At 42.1% G+C, this 23,278-nt stretch overlaps 1 protein-coding gene across 2 annotated transcripts in view; it reads left to right on the top strand.

Annotated features, from left to right (window-relative positions):
- LOC134539147 (inactive dipeptidyl peptidase 10) overlaps positions 1-23,278 on the top strand; it is a 266,724-nt gene that overhangs the window by 208,546 nt on the left and 34,900 nt on the right. For both annotated transcript variants that reach the window (XM_063380902.1, XM_063380903.1), the window contains 3 exons: positions 87-139; positions 6,998-7,212; positions 22,701-22,900. In XM_063380902.1, the coding sequence (XP_063236972.1) occupies positions 87-139; positions 6,998-7,212; positions 22,701-22,900 (468 nt within the window). The remainder of the gene's footprint in view (positions 1-86; positions 140-6,997; positions 7,213-22,700; positions 22,901-23,278) is intronic.

Raw genomic sequence — 23,278 nt, 5'->3', positions numbered from 1 at the left:
CCCTCACCCTCACCCTCCTTTCTTTTTTTTTTTTATTCATCGCGGCACGTTATATCTCAGTACATCATTTTTTTTTATGTTCGCAGGTGTTTCGGAAGTCGTTCGTGGCCCACTACACGGTGTACGATGTCTCCAACGAGTGAGTATTAACGCCTCGGGGGGGGGGGGGGGGGGGTAATGACTGCCGGCAGTTGGTTGATGATGTCTCTCGGCAGAGCGCGCTGTCAGTGAACGGCGCGCAATTGCGTGGCGAGGCTAAGGGCAAACGTGGCCCCTGTGAGGGATTTTCAAATAAAAAACACGTGGTCAATCTGAAGTCGATTCGAAGGACTTGGACTGCAGGTTCATCATGAAAAAAAAAAATTGGTTGTCGGTTTACGGACGATAGTTTAGCGTGACAACGTCATAACAAAACATTGATGAAATGATTGCATACTTTTACGAATAAAATAAAATCATTTTTGTTTTAATAATAAAAGAATAAATACTTGAAATTATACTAGTAATCAAATTTTTAAAAGGCAAGAATAATTAACCTTTATTGCCGAAATTGTTGTTGTAATAAGCTATGAAAACCACATTAACTTTTCACTTCACTTTATAAACAGTCGACGAAACAGTTCACGTGTAGATGACTTGTGATTAATTTTAAAAACTGGCGTTTAGCTATAAAGTTTAAATATAATTATGAACAAGTTTCATATAAATAAACTGTAATCAAATATCTAACATAGCCTATTATTACTGCAGTCGCGGACAGATGCTACTTTTTTTTAATAATAAAAGAATAAATACTTGAAATTATACTAGTAATCAGATTCATTTTCTTAAGTACATTTGACGTAGAAATTATTTCATATTACACATTTATAAACAAAGTTTTAAGTTTTCACTTCTGCGGCGCAAGCGTACAATGAGCGTAACGGGACACAGCGTAACGGAACAATGAGCGTAACGGGACACAGCAAAACGGAACAATGTGCGTAACGGGACACAGCGTAATGGAACAATGTGCGTAACGGGAAATTTTTACTTGCGTGCAGCCGGCGTTCATCGATTTATTAGACGTTGTCACGTAAAAAATAGTTAAACATACCACTTATGGTACAAATTACTTCGAAAGGCTGGTTAACGTCTTTGAAGCACTGGCGGCCCCAGCGGATAGGCCTGGTAGGACCGGGCCTACCCAAAATTTTCAAAATTTAAAATTTGAAATAAAACATAGCCTATAATAATAATACACAATTCATTATTGAACGTTAGGTTTATTTTGAAAACTAAAAAGAAAGGTGATTCTTATTTTCGTTACACACTGTAATCGTCCGCCCTATTGAGGGCTGTTTGCAATGAAATTAATAATATATGTTCGCCTGCAGATTTGTAACATTTTACATTAACGTACGAGTTGTGTCGTAATATTCACCTTATATGAAAGTAAATGTGATCCTAACAATTAATTTTGTGACGTTTATATGTATTAAAGTGTATTATGTTGACATACGTTTATAATAATTGTTATGATTCATATATATATATAAGTGTATATATATATATATTGGACTTCAGAGAAAAATAATTTACCCACAAAAAAAACACAAAACTAACCTTTTGGCATCTTAATTTTAAAAATTTCCCGCACCACCCTCTCATATGGGGACCAGACCGTTGGTACAGTCCGGACTCCCAAAACTGTGCGTACGCCCCTGCGGTACAGTCCGGGCCTACCTGAAAAATAAATCTTGGGGCCGCCCCTGCTTAGAAATCAGAGCTGAACAAATGGTTAATAGCGGATATTTTGTACGGAACCCTGAAAGTCAGGATAATGTTTCATTGGAAAAGGTTACACGCCCACCGCTACATTAGCAGCTGTCTTAAAAGGTTTGCAGTGACATAATTGGGGGTAACAACACGTCACGGAAATGTGTGTAAAACTATAGCTGCAGTGCCTTGCGCGGCTCGGGTTTTACACATCATTACACATCAGGTCAATTATGTGTGAAAAATACTTGAAAGACTGGAGATTTTAAATTTTAACCCCCTTGCAACCCGCCTTGGAGGCTGATTTTAGGAAGGAAAAAAAAACGTGCTTAGTTAATGTAGAGTTTCAAGTCTGCAGGACATAAAATTTAAAGACGGGGAATTTTTTAATCCCACGCTTGCATTTGGTAGCTGATTAAGATCTGAATGTGAGTAAAGAAAAAAAACGTCGCCAGGAGACGCAGAAGGCATCAACGGTGCGATAACCGTTGCCATGGAGACGGAGAAAGCACAAGCAATGCAATAGCTTTAAAAAAAAAAAAAAAGAAATTTTGATCTTTAACGCCCCCACAGCCCCGCCTCGGAGATGATTTTCGTAAAATACGTTCTTAGCGGACGTCTATGTAACAAAATGAATAAACGTTCCAGATTTTAAGTTCTGTAGGTCTTATATTTTCGGATAGTTCGTGATGAATGAGTCATTGAGTGGTATTTCGCTTCATACAAAATTCACCTCCCTTTATTCACCCCTTTAGAGATGGAATTTCAAAAAATTCCACCTTGGTACACCACTAGGGCACTCATGGAATATTTTCTCCTTATTTAAAATCTCTAGATTCGACGGCTTACGCTGTGAATTGTCTGTCAGTCAGTCAATATTAGAGTTTTATCAAGTAGATAGTAGTATCAAGTAGTATTTCAAAGAAAACATTTTATGACAGCGATAATTTTTTTCATTTATTATAAAGCTTGCTTCGATTAAGCCAAATCCAGACACTTAGTGTTCTATCTTAAATACTTTCTCCATTATTTGCAATGACCAGTTGTTCAGCTGCAAGTTCCATCTTTGGTCAGTTACTTTAAAAAATATGATATATAATAATATATATTATTATATTTATTATATATAATTTATAGAAATATTAATAAAACAATAAATTAATAAAAATAATTAAATAAAAAAGACAGCAAGTTGTTAAAAAAAAATTTTAAACTTATTTTTTTACGATGAACCTGCATTCGAAGTTTGTATAAGTATGTGTGTATGTGTGTGTATATATATATATATATATATATATATATAAATTAATTTCAGTTTCTATAATCTAATAATTAAGATGTTTAGTATTCATTTTATTGTATAGTTTATTTATCTTTTCACTATGTACAGCAAAAATTACCGCATGTAAAAGTTAAATCACTAGTAGCACTAACATAATTATAAGCTTTATTTAGTAGATACCTGTAATCTTGAAAATAAATTATGTCTGTGTAAATCATGAAAATAAAAATAAGTAAAATAAATACAAACATTAGCCTTCGGCATTTGTAAGCACATAATTGGCGCCCTAGGGTCTTAAAGCTCACTATCATCACCCGAATTTTTTAATTTTTTTTATCTTTCCTGCGCAATGTAAGAACTTCACCTCCACCGTTGATGATCTAGTGCTTGTTTGTCTTGCGACTAATCTAAATTGGTTATGCAAATAGGCATTTGCTTGATATCGCTGCATCCTCGCCCGCTTATTTAAGGATATATTTAGATTAGTGCAGTTCGTGTTTCAAGCTTTAAAACGTCTTGAGCCTTCCCACCCGACCGAAGATTGCTTTTCTTCAAGCCGTCGTTAGTAAAAAAAATAATATTAAGCTTATGTGAGAAATAGTTGGTGTGTGAGCTCTGCTAGAGAGATTTTTCGCAAGTTAAATATAAGGTCTCAGACTTTATGCTGTGCAACATGAAGCAGTGATTTGAAAGGAAAACAAACTCTTGTCATTTTTTATTTCGTAACTATTTTCAACGAGAATACGTCTTATTAATCTTTGTGCCATTTTGAAAAGTGGATTATAACAAAAATAATATATGTTTTGAAACGCTATAATATATAAACCGGGCTTAGAAGTAAATTCGAGGTGCATATATACTTATATGGTACGGGATTTACGCATGCGCCATTATAAACAATTTTTTTATTTATTTATAGGTCATTACGAACAATCGATTCTGGGTATCATTTACTTTGATATTCAGACTTTGGACTCATGGTGTTAACCAATTTAAAAAAAAAAAATTAATTTTGTGCAAAATATAGTGAACTATTTAAAACCACGTTTGAAAAGTTTTTTTTTCTCTCTTTTTTTCAAAAAGTTCACGATCTAACAACTGTGACACAGAATCACGCTGAACAGTGTGGGGAAAAAAATTTGCATTGTCTAGGCATGTGGTGAATTCTTACAATCGGAATTGCAAGAAACGACGATAGGTAGATGTAGCAGCTCGTGACGATTTCAAAAAGGTTCCATTCACCGTTGCCGAGTGGACCAGACTAAGGGAGAGGAAGGAGCTAAGATGGCGGAAGTTCGCCAGGCCTAGTACTGGTTCAGTCATTAGTGACGGTAATGTGAGTTTAAGTGATCAGCTCTTGGAGCTATATAAACGGCTAATTGAAAATATTGTCTTTTTTTTTAAAAAAAAACTTACCATATAACACGAAGTATTTACGTTAAACTTTCGGCCATGTCCCGACACAGTCTACATATTTTTTTTTTATTTGTTACGTATTATTCCTGCTCATAAATATTTATAATAATTATTGGCCTGGCGCTAGTGACGTTTTCGGTTACGTCATAACCCCGCCAACATTATTTGACAAAGCATATCGGAAGGTGTTGGAAGCAGAAGTTTGACAGTGTGACAGGACCTTAGATGTTTGAGAATAATAATAAATGTAGCCCAAGCGCGGATCCAGAAGGGGGGTGGTGGGGGCGATAGCCCCTCCCGAGACCAATTTTATTGATTAGAGTATATTTATGTTTACTTAAATATTTAATTTCGTATGTTAAACTTTTATCTCATCAAAAGTTGCATGGAGCTACTAAGGTTCTGTATTTGAAACCTGTAATTTGTAAATAATATTCGAAGGCCAATATCTGACCACTTTCATTTTTTTTCAACTACGACCTTTCTTTGTGCGATAGCCCCTCCCGAAAAGTCATCCTGAAGTCATTGATGTAGCAGTGCCGAGTTCACGAGTGTGCTCGAAGGGAGTCGTATAAAATAAAACGTTCGAGAGGTCGTGCAGGCGGCGAGCGCCAATCGCGCCCGAGATATCGAGATACGCGGAGGGCAATCAGCTTTAATGACGTGAGCTCGCGTGAATGGCAGCCAATCAGGGAGAGTTTACTGCTGTGCTAACAAGGTTATGTCGGGGGGAAATAGCGCAAACAAGAGGTTTTTGCTCCGTCAGAAAAAGAAAGGAATACGCTGGGTATTCACTTGGTAGGCCTATATGTATCCTTCCGAGATTCGGGGTTTAAGATCATTAAGATACTGGTGATTTTTCTTTCAGTAGGTATATATTCCACTTCAGTATGCACTTGAATGAAATATTTTATCTATCTCTTAGTTCAGTTTTTAATTTTTGTCCTGGTTCTGGTTTTTTTTTTTTTTTTGCATTACATTACCACTAGAGACCTGAAAAATTCGCGGATTCAATGACCTCTAGGATAGCCTCCATTATCCTCTGCATTTCTCAAGCAAACACGGGTGTTCATTGGGTGCTAACTTGTGAGGCGTCTCCACTGGGTAGCTTGTGATTCGATGATTCTTCGGTCGATAGTCTCTCATTGGCCCACAGAGATCCAGTTAAACTGCGAACCAATAGCAGGACCAGCAGAATTGTACACATGTTTGAATTTCAGCCTATCACGAAATGAATCCGCGAATTTTTCCGGTCCCTAATTATCACCAATAAAAAAGTTTTTATTTTTAGTTATTTTCAACTTCTCGGCGTGGTTATTTAAGTGGCAGAAGGGAATTGGAGGGTTTTAAGGGTGGTATACATGGGTGAGTATGTGCAGTTGTTCTAATGTTAGAAAACACAGTAGATTTATGGACTTTTCAACGAAGAATTTTACTCAAATAAACAAAGAGTTATTTGAAAGTTCAAGTAACTGAATCTTCATAGAATAACCATACACATTGCCAAAATAAGAGTGTTATTACTGTACACTGTACATTAATGTTTTGTTAATATACCAAGAATATTATTTTGGATTCATTATAAAAGTAATTGAACACAGTGTCCGCAAATATAAGAAGAAAGCTGTAAATTTGCAGAGATATCTGGATAATTTGTAACCAGCGATTTTCGTAAATTGAAGGTGAAAATTTTTGACAGTGTAATGGAAAGCTTGGGTGGGATTACCGAGGAAGTGGGATGACGTTTCAAGAACTAATCCAGTTTAAAGGTCAATCCTGTCTTAGGAAGAACAGTGTTGCTCACATCCGACTTTAAAGCTTTGGGCAGCACCTCAGACCACGAATCGCAGAAGATGTTTGAAACTTATTTCGCCGTGATGAACCTGCAGTTGAAGTTTATCGGTTACTCCGTGTTATCAATTTTTTTCATTCTGCCTTCCATACGTGCAATGGGGGAATTTGAATTTAATACAGAATTTTTCTTAGACATACGCCATTTCATTGCCATTCACAAATACGAAATAATCAATAAGAACGAAAAATGTCTGATATTAAAAGGACGGACGTGTTCGTCTGTGCTGTTCGTCGTTGTTTTTTTTTTGTCCATAATACCTGTGCAGGTTCGTCGTTAGGATTTTTTTTTTTACATGAGCTGATTTAGGCATTTATGGATAGAGACTGGAAAAATTCGCATGGTTCAATGACCTCCAGGATAGACTCCAATATCCTCTACAACACTCGGGCAAATGCCAACTGTTCATTGGCTGCTGACTTGTGAGTCGTCTCGACCGGGTGGCCTGTGATTCGACACTTCTATGAGTGAGGGTCTCTAATTGGCCCTCAAGTCATCCAGATTAACAGTGAACCGATGACAGAAGCAGCACTAAGGTAGAAATATTTGAATTTTAGCGTAACACGAAATGAACACGCGAATATTTCAGGTCTCTATTTTTGAATTATTTTTCCAAGTTTGAACGGTTAGAAAACTGCAGTGGCGTATGTTCTAGCTGGGAGAGTGAGAGTGTGTGACGATGTTCGCAGCCACCACATCCCCATCCGCCTAAACGACGCGCCCAAGGTGCGGCAGTCGTGGCTGCAGCACGTCACGTGGCTCGGCAACACGACGGCGCTGCTCCTGGTGGCCGAGAACGACATCTACCTTCGCCAATCGCCCGCCGGCGCGCAGGACTTCCGCCTCACGGACACGGGCCGGCCGGGCGTCGTCTACAACGGCATCGCCGACTGGCTCTACCAAGGTGACCCCTCCTCATCCCGTGCCTCTTGATCCGCCAGGTTCCAGTACAACAATATTCCTCCCTGAACACGTGATCCGCCAGGGTCCAGTACAACAATATTCCTCCCTGAACACGTGATCCACCAGGGTCCAGTACGACAATATTCCTCCCACAACACGTGATCCGCCAGGGTCCGGTACAACAATATTCCTCCCTGAACACGCGATATACCAGGGTCCACTACAACAATATTCCTCCCACAACACGTGATCCACCAGGGTCCAGTACAACAATATTCCTCCCTGAACACGTGATCCACCAGGGTCCAGTACGACAATATTCCTCCCACAAACTCGTGATCCGCCAGGGTCCGGTACAACAATATTCCTCCCTGAACACGCGATATACCAGGGTCCACTACAACAATATTCCTCCCACAACACGTGATCCACCAGGGTCCAGTACAACAATATTCCTCCCACAACACGTGATCCACCAGGGTCCAGTACAACAATATTTCCTCCTGAACACGTGATCCAGCAGGGTCCAGTACGACAATATTCCTCCCACAACACGTGATCAGATAGGGTCCGGTACAACAATATTCCTCCCTGAACACATAATCCACCAGGGTCCAGTAAAACAAAACTCCTCCCTGAACAAGTGATCTGCCAGGGTCCCGTAGAAAAATATTACTCCCTGAACACGTGATCCACCAGGGTTCAGTACAACAATATTCCTCCCTGACAACGTGATATACCAGGGTCCACTACAACAATATTCCTCCCTGAACACGTGATCTACCAGGGTCCAGTACAACAATATTCCTCCCAGAACACGTGATCCACCAGGGTCCAGTACAACAATATTCCTCCCTGAACACGCGATATACCAGGGTCCACTACAACAATATTCCTCCCTGAACACATGATCCACCAGGGTCCAGTACAACAATATTCCTCCCTGAACACGCGATATACCAGGGTCCACTACAACAATATTCCTCCAGAACACGTGATCCACCAGGCTCCAGTACAACAATATTCCTCCCTGAACACGCGATATACCAGGGTCCACTACAACAATATTCCTCCCTGAACACATGATCGACCAGGGTCCAGTACAACAATATTCCTCCCTGAACACGCGATATACCAGGGTCCACTACAACAATATTCCTCCCAGATCACGTGATCCACCAGGGTCCAGTACAACAATATTCCTCCCTGAACACGCGATTCACCAGGGTCCAGTACAACAATATTCCTCCCTGAACACGTGATCCACCAGGGTCCGGTACAACAATATTCCTCCCTGAACACGCGATATACCAGGGTCCACTACAACAATATTCCTCCCACAACACGTGATCCACCAGGGTCTAGTACAACAATATTCCTCCCTGAACACGTGATCCACCAGGGTCCAGTACGACAATATTCCTCCCACAACACGTGATCCGCCAGGGTCCGGTACAACAATATTCCTCCCTGAACACGTGATCCACCAGGGTCCAGTATGACAATATTCCTCCTACAACACGTGATCCGCCAGGTTCCGGTACAACAATATTCCTCCCTGAACACGCGATATACCAGGGTCCACTACAACAATATTCCTCCCACAATATGTGATCCACCAGGGTCCAGTACAACAATATTCCTCCCACAACACGAGATTCACCAGGGTCCAGTACAACAATATTCCTCCCTGAACACGTGATCCACCAGGGTCCAGTACGACAATATTCCTCCCACAACACGTGATCAGCCAGGGTCTGGTACAACAATATTCCTCCCTGAACACATGATCCACCAGGGTCCAGTAAAACAATACTCCTCCCTGAACAAGTGATCTGCCAGGGTCCCGTAGAAAAATATTCCTCCCTGAACACGTGATCCACCAGGGTTCAGTACAACAATATTCCTCCCTGAACACGCGATATACCAGGGTCCACTACAACGATATTCCTCCCTGAACACGTGATCTACCAGGGTCCAGTACAACAATATTCCTCCCAGAACACGTGATCCACCAGGGTCCAGTACAACAATATTCCTCCCTGAACACGCGATATACCAGGGTCCACTACAACAATATTCCTCCCTGAACACATGATCCACCAGGGTCCAGTACAACAATATTCCTCCCTGAACACGCGATATACCAGGGTCCACTACAACAATATTCCTTCCAGAACACGTGATCCACCAGGGTCCAGTACAACAATATTCCTCCCTGAACACGCGATATACCAGGGTCAACTACAACAATATTCCTCCCTGAACACATGATCCACCAGGGTCCAGTACAACAATATTCCTCCCTGAACACGCGATATACCAGGGTCCACTACAACAATATTCCTCCCAGAACACGTGATCCACCAGGGTCCAGTACAACAATATTCCTCCCTGAACACGCGATATACCAGGGTCCAGTACGACAATATTCCTCCCACAACACGTGATCCGCCAGGGTCCAGTACGACAATATTCCTCCCACAACACGTGATCCGACAGGGACTGGTACAACAATATTCCTCCATGAACCCTCAATATACCAGGGTCCACTACAACAATATTCCTCCCACAACACGTGATCCACCAGGGTCCAGTACAACAATATTCCTCCCTGAACACGTGATCCACTAGGGTCCAGTACGACAATATTCCTCCCACAACACGTGATCCGCCAGGGTCCAGTACAACAATATTCCTCCCTGAACACGTGATCCACCAGGGTCCAGTACGACAATATTCCTCCCTGAACACGCGATATACCAAGGTCCACTACAACAATATTCCTCCCACAACACGTGATCCACCAGGGTCCAGTACAACAATATTCCTCCCACAACACGTGATTCACCAGGGTCCAGTACAACAATATTCCTCCCTGAACACGTGATCCACCAGGGTCCAGTACAACAATATTCCTCCCTGAACACGCGATATACCAGTGTCCACTACAACAATATTCCTCCCACAACACGTGATCCACCAGGGTCTAGTACAACAATATTCCTCCCTGAACACGTGATCCACCAGGGTCCAGTACGACAATATTCCTCCCACAACACGTGATCCGCCAGGGTCCGGTACAACAATATTCCTCCCTGAACACGTGATCCACCAGGGTCCAGTATGACAATATTCCTCCTACAACACGTGATCCGCCAGGTTCCGGTACAACAATATTCCTCCCTGAACACGCGATATACCAGGGTCCACTACAACAATATTCCTCCCACAATATGTGATCCACCAGGGTCCAGTACAACAATATTCCTCCCACAACACGAGATTCACCAGGGTCCAGTACAACAATATTCCTCCCTGAACACGTGATCCACCAGGGTCCAGTACGACAATATTCCTCCCACAACACGTGATCAGCCAGGGTCCGGTACAACAATATTCCTCCCTGAACACATGATCCACCAGGGTCCAGTAAAACAATACTCCTCCCTGAACAAGTGATCTGCCAGGGTCCCGTAGAAAAATATTCCTCCCTGAACACATGATCCACCAGGGTTCAGTACAACAATATTCCTCCCTGAACACGCGATATACCAGGGTCCACTACAACGATATTCCTCCCTGAACACGTGATCTACCAGGTTCCAGTACAACAATATTCCTCCCAGAACACGTGATCCACCAGGGTCCAGTACAACAATATTCCTCCCTGAACACGCGATATACCAGGGTCCACTACAACAATATTCCTCCCTGAACACATGATCCACCAGGGTCCAGTACAACAATATTCCTCCCTGAACACGCGATATACCAGGGTCCACTACAACAATATTCCTTCCAGAACACGTGATCCACCAGGGTCCAGTACAACAATATTCCTCCCTGAACACGCGATATACCAGGGTCCTCTACAACAATATTCCTCCCTGAACACATGATCCACCAGGGTCCAGTACAACAATATTCCTCCCTGCACACGCGATATACCAGGGTCCACTACAACAATATTCCTCCCAGATAACGTGATCCACCAGGGTCCAGTACAACAATATTCCTCCCTGAACACGCGATATACCAGAATCCACTACAACAATATTCCTCCCTGAACACATGATCCACCAAGGTCCAGTACAACAATATTCCTCCCTGAACACGCGATATACCAGGGTCCACTACAACAATATTCCTCCCAGAACATGTGATCCACTAGGGTCCTGTACAACAATATTCCTACCCGAACACGCGATATACCAGGGCCCACTACAACAATATTCCTCCCTGAACACGTAATCCAACAGGGTCCAGTACAACAATATTCCTCCCTGAACACGTAATCCGCCAGGGTCCAGTACAACAATATTCCTCCCTGAACACGTAATCCGCTAGGGTCCAGAACAACAATATTCCTCCTTGAACACGTAATCCTACAGGGTCTAGTACAACAATATTCCTCCCTGAACACGTAATCCGCCAGGGTCCAGAACAACAATATTTCTCCCTGAACACGCGATATACCAGGGTCCACTACTACAATATTCATCCCTGAACACGTGATTCACCAGGGTCCAGTACAACAATATTCCTCCCTGAACACGCGATATACCAGGGTCCAGTACAACAATATTCCTCCCTGAACACGTGATCCGCCAGGGTCTAGTACAACAATATTCCTCCCTGAACACGTGATCCACCAGTGTCCAGTACAACAATATTCCTCCCTGAACACGTGATCCAACAGGGTCCAGTACAACAATATTCCTCCCTGAACACGTGATCCGCCAGGGTCTAGTACAACAATATTCCTCCCTGAACACGTGATCCACCAGGGTCCAGTACAACAATATTCCTCCCTGAACACGTGATCCGCCAGGGTCTAGTACAACAATATTCCTCCCTGAACACGTGATCCGCCAGGGTCCAGTACAACAATATTCCTCCCTGAACACGTGATCTGTGATCACTGTCGACCAGCAAAATTCGAAATTTACTCTTCCACCAATGCGTACACAAAAAAGTCCGTGACTACTGTCCATTGGCTTCTGCCAAGTTTCACCTTCCGACCGGATTGGATGCGATTGGTTCATTTGAATGTTGTTGTTGGTTTATTGACCTTCGGGACGTGTCAGAACTTTTTGTGGTTAGGGATATGAAAAACTCGAGCGTTCATTGACCTTTAGAATAGATTCTGCCATATTCTGCATACTCGCGAAAAACTTGCATAAATACTTTCAAAAATTACATGATTATAGGTATATTTTTTTTAAATTCTTAGTATTATTCACATATATTTGTAATTTAAATAGTTTTATGGTAATTATTGTTATATTTTATTTTTGTTTAATTTATTTTAAGAGAATTATTACTTAATTTACTTAATCACATTGCCACATATCGTACTTATGGTGTATAAATACAGATTAATATAAATTTAAGGATTATTTAAGAAATTTAATGTCAATTCATATGTGTCTGGCGCCCGAATTAGTTTCAAACAGTATATCTGTGCATCATTGGTCAGGCTTGTAGGTCAATGCCTCCTGTACTTCCAATCCTTGCCCATGGAAAAACAAAAATCTACTTTATCGATAGAGACCGGTAAAATTCACGATTTCAGTGGCCTGTAGGATATACTCCGTGATCCTCTATGCACGCGGGAAAATTACGTCTGATCATTGGCTACTGACTCGTGTCACCTGTTAACTGGGACGCTAGTGATTCGATACTTCTTTTTTTTTAAGTTTTTTATTGGCCAAGTGTCATTCAGATAAACTGTGGTCCAATCACTGATGCTGTAGAAATGCAAACTTTCTTGGATTCTAGACTATCACCAAATGAATCCGCGCATTTTTCCGGTCTCTATTTATCCATGTTAACCACTGATTAGTTAAAATATGAAAGAAACGTGTTGCGCCGACCGCCGCCGAGACTCGAAGACAGAAGCGCGGCGGGAGAGCCTGCCCCCCGCTGGCCGCCGCCGTCTGTATTGATTTTGCAGGGCGGGCTGCCCCCCCCCCTCCCCCCCCCACACTTACCCGCGCACATCCCCGCAGGTGTCGGGGGGGCTCGTCCCACGGGGATCTGGGCACGGGGTGGGCCCGGGGTGGGCCCGGGGTGGGCCCGGGGTGGGCCCGGGTGGGCCGAGGAAAGGCCTGGCCCGCCGCGCCGGCTGGCTGCAGAGCTCCCGATGACCTTCCTTGAGGTCGCGACCCCTCGCCGCACCTGGCGGGTTCGGTGACCTCCCGGGACGGAACCCGTGGTTAGAGGCCCGGGAAAAATCCGCGATTTCAATTACCTGTAGGTAGGGTCAGGCATTTTTGGCGAAAAAAAAACTTCTGAACGCCTACTAGACTGCAACAAGGTACACCCGCACCAGCGGTTTCTTCCTTGTGATTGGCGGCCGTCTGCGAGAGAGGTCGTTGCCTTGTCTGACCTGAGCCACTCTGGACGCGTTTGCTTCCGCATTTAATAGCTGCGATTGGTGGTTTAACAATTTGACTTGTGCCTGAAAGAAACTCGCCCAATCACGAAACACACACGATTCTACAGTGTTTTAACTTTCATCTAGTCTCGGAATCTTTTCGCGAAATATGCGTGACCCTACCTGTAGGATATACTCCATGATCCTCTTTGCACCCGGGCAAATTACATTTGCTCATTGGCCACTGACTCGTGACACCTGTTGACTGGGACGCTCGTGATTAGATAGATACTTCTTTTGTTGAAGGTTTTTCATTGGCCGAGTATCATTCACATAAACTGTGGCCCAATCAGTAATCGCTGTAGCAGCAAAAAAAAAAATCAAAACGTATTTGTATTCTGGCCTATCGCTAAATGATTCCGCGAATTTTTCCGGTCTCTACCCATAGTTAAGGGCATGCATATTTCGCGGAAAAGATTCCGAGACCAGCTGAAAGTTAAAACACTGTAGCATCAGTCTGTGTTTCGTGATTGGGTGAGTTTCTTTCCCGGAACAGGTCAGTTGTTGCAACACCAATCACAGTCATTCACAGCGGAAGCAAACGCGTCCTGAATGGCCCGGTCGAACAAGACAACCACTTCTCTCGCAGACGGCCGCCAATCACAAGGAAGAACCCGCTGGTGTGGGTATACCGTGTTGCGGTCTACCGTGCGTTCAGATTTTTTTTCCCGCAAAAAATGCTCGTCCTTACCTATAGTTACCTTTAGAGACCTGAAAAATTCGCGGATTCATATCCTGATAGGCAAGAATTCTAATACGTTTTTTTTTTTTTTTTTGCTGCTTCAGTGATTGGGCCGCAGTTTACCTGAAGGACTCTGAGCCAATGAAAAACCTTCAACTAAATAAGTACCGAATCATGAACATCCCAGTTAACAGGTGTCACGAGTCAGTAGCCAATGAGCAGACGTTGTTTTCCCGAGCACATGGATGATCGTGGAGTCTATCCTATATGTCACTGGGCCAATGAGAACCCCTCAACCAAAGAAGTATTAAATCACAGCCAAACCAATTCAGATGACTCGCAAGTGAACAGCCAATGAACCGGCGTTACTTGCCCGAGTTTACATATATACTAATATTATAAAGCTGAAGAGTTTGTTTGTTTGTTTGTTTGAACGCGCTAATCTCAGGAACCACTGCTCCGATTTGAAAACTTCTTTCAGTGTTGGATAGTACATTTATCGAGGAAGGCTATAGGCTATATTATATTATCAATAACATTAGGGATCCTTACTAAAAGCCCAATTTAGAATCAAATGCGTTGGAGGGGGTTAGATACAACATGCAGTACACGTACGAAGTGTGTGTTGACAATGCCGCAGGCGCTATAAGTTTATTAAGCGAAATACCACTCACTGACTCACTCATCACGAGATCTCTAAAACTATATACCTGATTGACTTGAAATTTTGCATAGTTACTCATTTTGTGATTTAGACGCTCACTAAGAACGGATTCTGCGGAAATCCGATCCCAAGGGGAGTTTCGGGGGCGTAATATATCAAAATTTCCAGTTTTTTGGTAGGAAATCACCATGGCAACGGCTATTGCTTTGTTGATGCTTCATTCGTCTCTATGGAAACGACTATTTCATTGTTAGTGCAGTTCTCATCACCGTTGAAATTTTGCTGGTACTTTAAATATCAAAAATTGCCCTTTTTTCAAGTATATATATTTTACAGAATTGAAACTTCACAGTAATGTTCCTTATGTTACGCAGGATGACATTTTCCGAAAATTAGATCCCATGGGTGGTTAAAACCAGGCAACAGTGGGTACTTTGTCTGCATGAGAACAGGATTTTGCATTGTTCATGCCTTCTGCGTCTCCATGGCAGCGGGCATCGCGCGGCAGTGGCGTACCCACAAGGAGGGGCATGTATAATGAGCGGCGCAAGAGTGATCTGCCTGTAGACTGCCGTAGCGAAGTACGGGTACATCAGTTGTACGTTGCGTGCACGAGTCGGGTAACCATCGGTGCTATTCATTTTCTCTCCGGTACATTATACAGCATTGTAATAAATTTTCACTGAATTTTTTTTATTTACCATTACTGTAAATGGGAGATGTGGCTTAATTTTTTTCCATTAGTATAGCCGTGCGAAGCCGGGTCGGGCAGCTAGTATAACATATAAGTACAGTCTGTCCTGAAGGAAATAAAGACTAAACTGCGAATTTTTACAGTCTTGATCTATGGCTAGAGACCGGAAAAATTCGCGATTTCAATGACCTGTAGGATATACTCCATGATCCTCTATGCACGCGGGAAAACTACACCTGCTCATTGGCTACTGACTCGTGACACCTGTTAACTGGGACACTAGTGATTCGATACTTCTTTTGTTAAAGGTTTTTCATTGGCCGAGTATCATTCAGATAAACTGTGGCCCAATCACTGATGCAGTGTAAAGGCAAGCGTTATTGGATTCTAGACTATCACGAAATGTATCCGCAAATTTTTCAGGTCTCTATCTGTGGCATACAATGAAAACCAGCAAGAGTTGGGAACAGGAAAAAAAAATTGCTTGTTCATTGACCTTTAGGATAGGCGTGTTCATTAGCTGCTGACTTGCGAGACATCTCGTACAGGTATCTCGTCATTCGATACTTCTTTGGTTGATTCAGAGTTTTTTCAGATCAGCTAATAGCCTATAGTAGAGACAGCACAATTATATATATATATATTTTTTTAATTTTAGTGTATCACAACATGAATCCACGATTATTTACCGTATATATCATTAGCGTGTGTCCATGAAAATGCCTCAAAACTTTCTAAACGTCGCTAAATTCTTTTAATTTTTTTTTATTAATTTGCTATTCATGTTTTGTTATAAAATATAACCTTTAAGGGAAAATCTGAAATAAAACAAAAATCGCAAATTTAGAAATTAGACCCATTTAGCATTGAGGTACAGAAATGCCACGAACATTACTGCAGGACCTAGGTTCTGTTTGCTGAGAGAACCTTCAACTTCGAGGGCTTAATGGATTCGAAGTGATGTCGAAGTCTGAAATTTGCGTTCTGCGCTACCAAATTTTATGCCTACATAAAACATGCCATTCTCTCTCTGTCTCTCCCCCCCCCCCCCAAAAAAAAATCAACAACACAGGCCCAACTGATAAATACAGTGCGCTGGCTAGACTCTTACAGCTCGTACAATCAACACAAAAAAAATTATTTCTGTGATGGAACTGTCATCCTACTAATATTATACAAGCGAAAGTTTGTGTGTATTTTTGTTACTCCTTGACACCAGAAACGCTGAACGGATTAACTCCAGCCCTTACGGAGTGATAAACGGGTAAATTCATTTTCATAACAGACAACAGCCTGCCTCTGTTATAGGCTGGCTGTTGATCAGAAGGAATCTGGCCCAATAAAAAAAAATAGTTTCGACCGTAGAAGTATCGATAGCGACCGTGAAAATTCGCGGTGACCGATAGGATAGACTCCACGATCCTTTATGTGCTCGTGCAAACTACATCTGTCCATTAGCTACTGACTCGTAGCTCGTGTGAACTCGTGATTAGATACTTCTTTTGTTGAAAGTTTTTTTTTTTCATTAACTCAAGAGTCCTTCAGATAAACTATGACTAGTGACTGGAAACATTCGTGGTTTCACTTACCTCCAGGATAGACTCCGCGATCATTTGCATATTTGGGCAAACGTCAGCTGTTCATTGGTAGGGGCATGCATATTTCGCGAAAAGATTCCGAGACTAGCTGAAAGTTAAAACATTGTAGCATCGTCTGTGTCTCGTGATTGGGTGAGTTTCTGTCAGGTCAATATCGATTATTAGAACACCAATCACAGTGAGTCAGTGCGGAAGCAAACACGTCCCGAGTGGCTCAGGTCAAATAAGGCAACGACTTCCCTCGCAGACGTCCGCCGATCACAAGGAAGAAACCGCTGGTGTAAGTATAACTTGTTGCAGTCTAATAGGCGTTCAAATTTATTCGCGAGAAATGACTGCCCTTATTCATTGGCTACTGAGATGTGAGGCGCCTCGGCTGGGTAACTTGTGATTGGATACTTCTTTAATTAAGGGTCTCTAATTGGCCCAGAGTCCTCCATATTAACAGTGAACCAATAGCAGAAGCAGCACAAATATGTAATTATTTTAATTTCACTATGTCACAGAATGAATCCACGAATTTTTCCGGACTCTAACTATGACCCAATCACAGAAGCAGCGTAATGGCAAACGTATTTGGATTCTAGCCTAGCGCAAAATGAATCCGCGAATTTTTCAAGTGTCCAACAATGGCTTATCTTGCAGACGGCAGCCAATTATGTACATGAAAATAATCCCCAGCGCGGGCATACCTCATGACAGTCTAATGAGTCACCAGATTATTATGCAAATAATGCATCATGCCCTTACATATCTGGAACTACGGAGAAACTTTTTTTGACGTGCATTCTTCATTGAGAAGTAGATACGTGTATTTACTATAAATAGGGGCAGGCATTTTTCGCGAAAAGATCTGAACACTTATTAGTCTGCAACAAGGTATACCCGCACCTGTGGTTTATTCCTTATGATTGGCGGCCGTCTGCGAGAGAAGTCGTTGCCTTATCTGACCGAGCCACTCAGGGCGCGTTTACTTCCAAACTGAATCACTGTGATTGGTGTTGTTATAATCGATTTGCACCTGGGAGAAACTCACCCTATCACGAAACACAGACGATGCTATAGTGTTTTAACTTTCATATAGACTCGAAATCTTTTCGCGAAATCTGCATGCCCCTAACTATAAATCCTAACAGTGTACGGCACGGCACAGAATTTTTTTGTGTACTTTTACAAAATATTCCTTTTGGAAACTAGTTGCCAAGAAATACTATGTAATACTACAAGGGAAAAAAAATATTGTAAATTTTGTGCAACGCATATAAATGGTTAGGTAATTTTTTTGCATATATAAAATACGTTTTTGGAAACAATACTGAAAATTTCTTGTCTCGCTTACAACAATTAGCGCATGAATATAAATTTTGTTTGATGTTTTATACAAGCGTAATTTTTTTTTAAACCATGGAAGGGAAAGATAAACGAATATGTGACATTTGGGTTAGGTAATACTGTAAATCTCTTCAGAGAACGATTTACAAATAATTTTAACTATCGTAGGTACTGGGACAATACAAAGCACAAATGCCCGTGAAAGATTCCGATCAGAGGATTACTGTGAATCATTTTTTTTGTAACAACACACATTTTCTTTCATGTAAATGTAAAAATTCACAAATATCTGTAATTTTACACGGAAATCTATGTTCCTTTAAAAAAAAAAATAGTTCTGAGCGTGCAAGCAATAAATAGCCCCTTTGGCATAAACAACTACCAAACAAACGGTGGAGCTAAATCCGTAGAGATATCGCGTGCGAGGGAGTTTTTGTTTACACTACGATCCCGCCCTCGGTGATGAGGGTGCCTTCACTCACTTCTTGCTGGTCGCTCGTCAGGCGTAACTAGACTAGCGCGTGATCCTCAGATTGAAGAGCCTACGATGTACATTCTGTATTGCACAGACCCGAACAAGCCTGAATATCTACCTTCGGCCAGCTTCGTAATTTTTTTTGTTTATTACTTTACAAAATTGTGGATGGTTGGTTATGTTAGGTTAGTAGAGAACTGAAAAAATTCGCGGGTTCGTTTCGTGTTTTGCTAAAATGCAAATAATTATACCTTAGTGCTGCTTCTGTCATTGGTTCACTGTTAATCTGGAGGACTGAGGGCCAGTTAGAGACCCTCACTCGTAGAAGTGTCGAATCACAGGCCACCCAGTCGAGACGACTCACAAGTCAGCAGCCAATGAACAGTTGGCATTTGCCCGAGTGTGTAGAGGATATTGGAGGTAATTGAACCCGCGAATTTTTCGGGTCTCTATAGGTTAGTATAGCTACATTAAAAATACTGTCAAATCATTTTAATGCCGACGTTGGCCGAAGGTAGATAATCGGGCTTGTTCGGGTCTGTGCAATACAGAATGTACATCGTAGGCTTCCCATCAACTCTCTTTCAGCGAACAAGGAGGGGGAGATATAGAAGTGCGACGCTTGCAGAGGAAACTGAAACCATGCTTCGCGCGACATGTGGCGCTATCTGTTGGGTGGGCCCATAACTACCAGCAAAAATAAACTCGAGATAGAGGTTCTAATACAAAGTTTCAGGTAAATGACGTCACGACGAATTGCTTTGAAAAATGGATTTAAAACTTGCGAGAAACATTTAATACAGTTTCGTGATAAAAAAAAACATTTTTCATGTTTTACATATAAATGAGTAGGAGATGCAAACATTTATGTTATGCCACACCACAAAACATGCAGCTACCAAAATGTGAGTGAATAAATTTTCACTGTTTTGTTTGCCTGATAATAGCTTATGTATTACTTCCCACGATCAATGTAGTTATGTTTGCAATATATTATGAAAGCTACCATCTAGCGGGTGGACCCAAAATTACTTCAGAAAACTAGGTTTCATTCTCATCAATTCAAGTTTCTAACTCATGCTCTCTTTTTCCAGTGCACAATTACTGCCTTCAAGACTGTCCTTGTGCTCTGTTGCCAGATGCACGCCATAGAGCGTAAAGGTTTCAGACACCACTTTGTTATGCAATGAAAATTTGTTCAATGTGTCGGAAAATTTGTATTTCATAAAATCAAATTTGGAATGAGAATTGTGGGAGTACATTTTCCTGGTATACCCAGGACACCATCTGACAAATTCTAATTTTTATTGTTTCTAAGGAGATGTAATTGAAGGACGCCATATTGGTTTAAGCTGTTTTTGTTAACATTTTGTTTGTAACATTCAGCATTGCACATGACTTAATAAAATGCCTTGTTATAATTAGTGACAGTTACAAATAATGTCTACTGTTAAATAATGATTGGTGTTTAGCATGTAATTTTTATTTTCTGTCAGAATGACTACAACTGCAATAATACTGTCAATGGACACTATTTTATGCTAATAAATAAATAGAATGAATAAATGAATAGAAAAAGAAATAGTATAATTAAAAATACATTGAAACTTGTTATGATTAACGATGGTGTGAAAAAATAAGACTTTTAATTTTTACAACCGGGTAGTATCATTCTGCAACAGTGTAGTGCAATCTAAGCGTGAGAACTAATCTTGACGGACAAGCCCTCCCCTCCCCCCTTCCACCAAACCATTTTTTTCAAGCCAATCAAATCAAAATCTTTCCCGACAATACCTCATATCGCCACCTCATATTAATTCCACTATTCCAGTTATTTTTTATTCAACTCATATGGTAAATAAATTTATTTATTTACTGTCATTTCATTTTTAATACATCGCAAGTTAGATAGTACGCGAAAAAAAACAGTTTTTTTTTTTAATATATATTGTGTGATATGCATGTATATATGTTTCAATATTAATAATTGAGTTAATCTGCCTTCCATAATTTATTTGTGTTTTAACACTACGACATTCAAGTAGATAACTTATTGTTAGAGACAGGAAAGATTCGCGATTTCAAGGACCTGTAGGATCCTCTATGAATGCGGGAAAATTACGTCTGCTCATTGGCTACTGACTCGTGACACCTGTTAACTGGGACGCTAGTGATTCGATACTTCTTTTGTTAAAGGTTTTTCATTGGCCGAGTATCATTCAGATAAACTGTGGACCAATCACTGATGCGGTAAAAAGGCAAACGTATTTTTTTTTTGATTCTGGCCTATCGCGAAATGATTCCGCGAATTTTTCCGGTCTCTACATATCGTTACAATAAATCTGCCAGTTTAGCCCCCCCCCCCCCCAATAACAAACAAATAATGGCGCCATGGGCACAAGCCCCGTCTGCTTCCCTTTAGTTACGTCCCTGGTCAGGGAGGCGTACCGCGTTTCGTTCGACGTCTTCGATCCCCCCCCCCCCCCAACTCGAGGGTAAACAACGTGTTCCAACACCAGACACGCGAGGAAAGTTTCTCGGCGGCGGGATATCTTGGTACAATACTTGCCCACCAGAGACGGAACGGATGCGTGCAAAAAAAAAAAAAAGGATTCTGGACGATTATGGGCACATGTACGTAGTGCACAACTTCAAAAGAAACCACGGGTTTTGAAAACTGATGAAGATATTCGAGTGAGGTCTGTTTGTGAAAAGCTTTTGAGAATACGCCGAGGGCGGATGAGTAGTTCTGTTTCAGTTTTTTTTTTTTTTTTTTTTTTACCTCGATGTTTACGAGGGTGAAAAGGGCTTAAAAAAAAAAAAAAAACGCGTGTTTTCAGAATAATTTTTAGACGTGAAACTCCTGGCTCAGATCCTTGCATTACATCTTTATCTTCATTTTTCTGCTCTATTCACAACGAGAAGACTACACGCCAGTCCACATCAGCCTTGCGCCTAGAGGCGACACCGCGCTAGAAGCACCAGCGGGCGTCGACCTAATCATCCCGCCTCACCAAATGACTATATATACATTTGCATGTAAATTGTCTTTTTTTTTTGCGGTTACGCTTATAAAAAAAGAACTGTAATGAAGATTTTGCACATGATTGAAGAGCATTCAATGTATCCTTCGGAACGGATTTTCTTTCACTTAACCTACAAGCAGATACTTCTCTCGATCAGAGAAATGACAATGACTGCTGTACTTTTTTTTTTTTTTTTGCATTTTCGGTGATATACTTCATAAAAAAAGTCACATTAGTTTGTTTACTTGCTCCTTGAGAAGTTTAGCCAGCTTCGAATATTTCGACTTGATGTAAGCTTTTGGACATACGCCATTTTTAAGCACACGTATGTCTGTAGATAGTATATAGTATTTTTTTTAGTTTTCCTCTAGAGACATACGTGTGCTTAGCAATGGCGTATGTCCAGAAGCTTACATCAGCAAGTCATGAACTCCCATTGCACAAATCTTTCAAAGATAATTTCGAATATTTCAACTGTTAACCCATAACAAGATATGATTTTACCAGAAAAATGAAGTGTAAAATTGTTTCAGCCCGTGGAAACAAGCCTGACTGCAGGTGTCTCTCTGCCCGCAGAGGACATCCTGCAGAGCCCGGAGGCGCTGTGGGGCTCGGCCGACGGCAGCCACGTCCTGCACATGTCCTTCGACGACTCGGGCGTGCGGGTGTTCATGTTCCCGTGGTTCGGCAGCGGCTCCTCGTCCAGCGGCTCCGTCACCGGGTCGGCGGGCGCGTGGACGGCCTTCCCCGAGTCGCGGTCCATCCGCTACCCCACGGTGAGCCGCTCTTCACCGCCCTTCGCCGCCCTACGTCGCCCTTCACCGCCCTTCGCCGCCCTTCACCGCCCGCTAGCCGCCCTTCGCCGCCCTTCACCGCCCGCTAGCCGCCATTCACCGCCCTTCGCCGCCCTTCGCTACCCTTCGCCGCCCTTCACCGCCCTTCGCCGCCCTTCACCGCCCTTCGCCTCCATTCTCCTCCTTTCACCGCCCTTCACCACCCTTCACCGCCCTTCGCCGCCCTTCACCACCCTTCGCCGCTCTTCGCCGCCATTCTCCTCCATTCGCCGCCCTTCGCCGCCCTTCGACGCCCTTCGCCGCACTTCGACGCCCTTCGCCGCCCTTCGACGCCCTTCGCCGCCCTTCGCCGCCCTTCGC

This window comes from Bacillus rossius, chromosome 14 (assembly GCF_032445375.1).
Source record: "Bacillus rossius redtenbacheri isolate Brsri chromosome 14, Brsri_v3, whole genome shotgun sequence".
Taxonomy (NCBI): Eukaryota; Metazoa; Arthropoda; class Insecta; order Phasmatodea; family Bacillidae; genus Bacillus; species Bacillus rossius.
The sequence above is the reverse complement of the archived record's forward strand: the minus strand, read 5'-3'. Positions and strand labels throughout refer to the sequence as shown.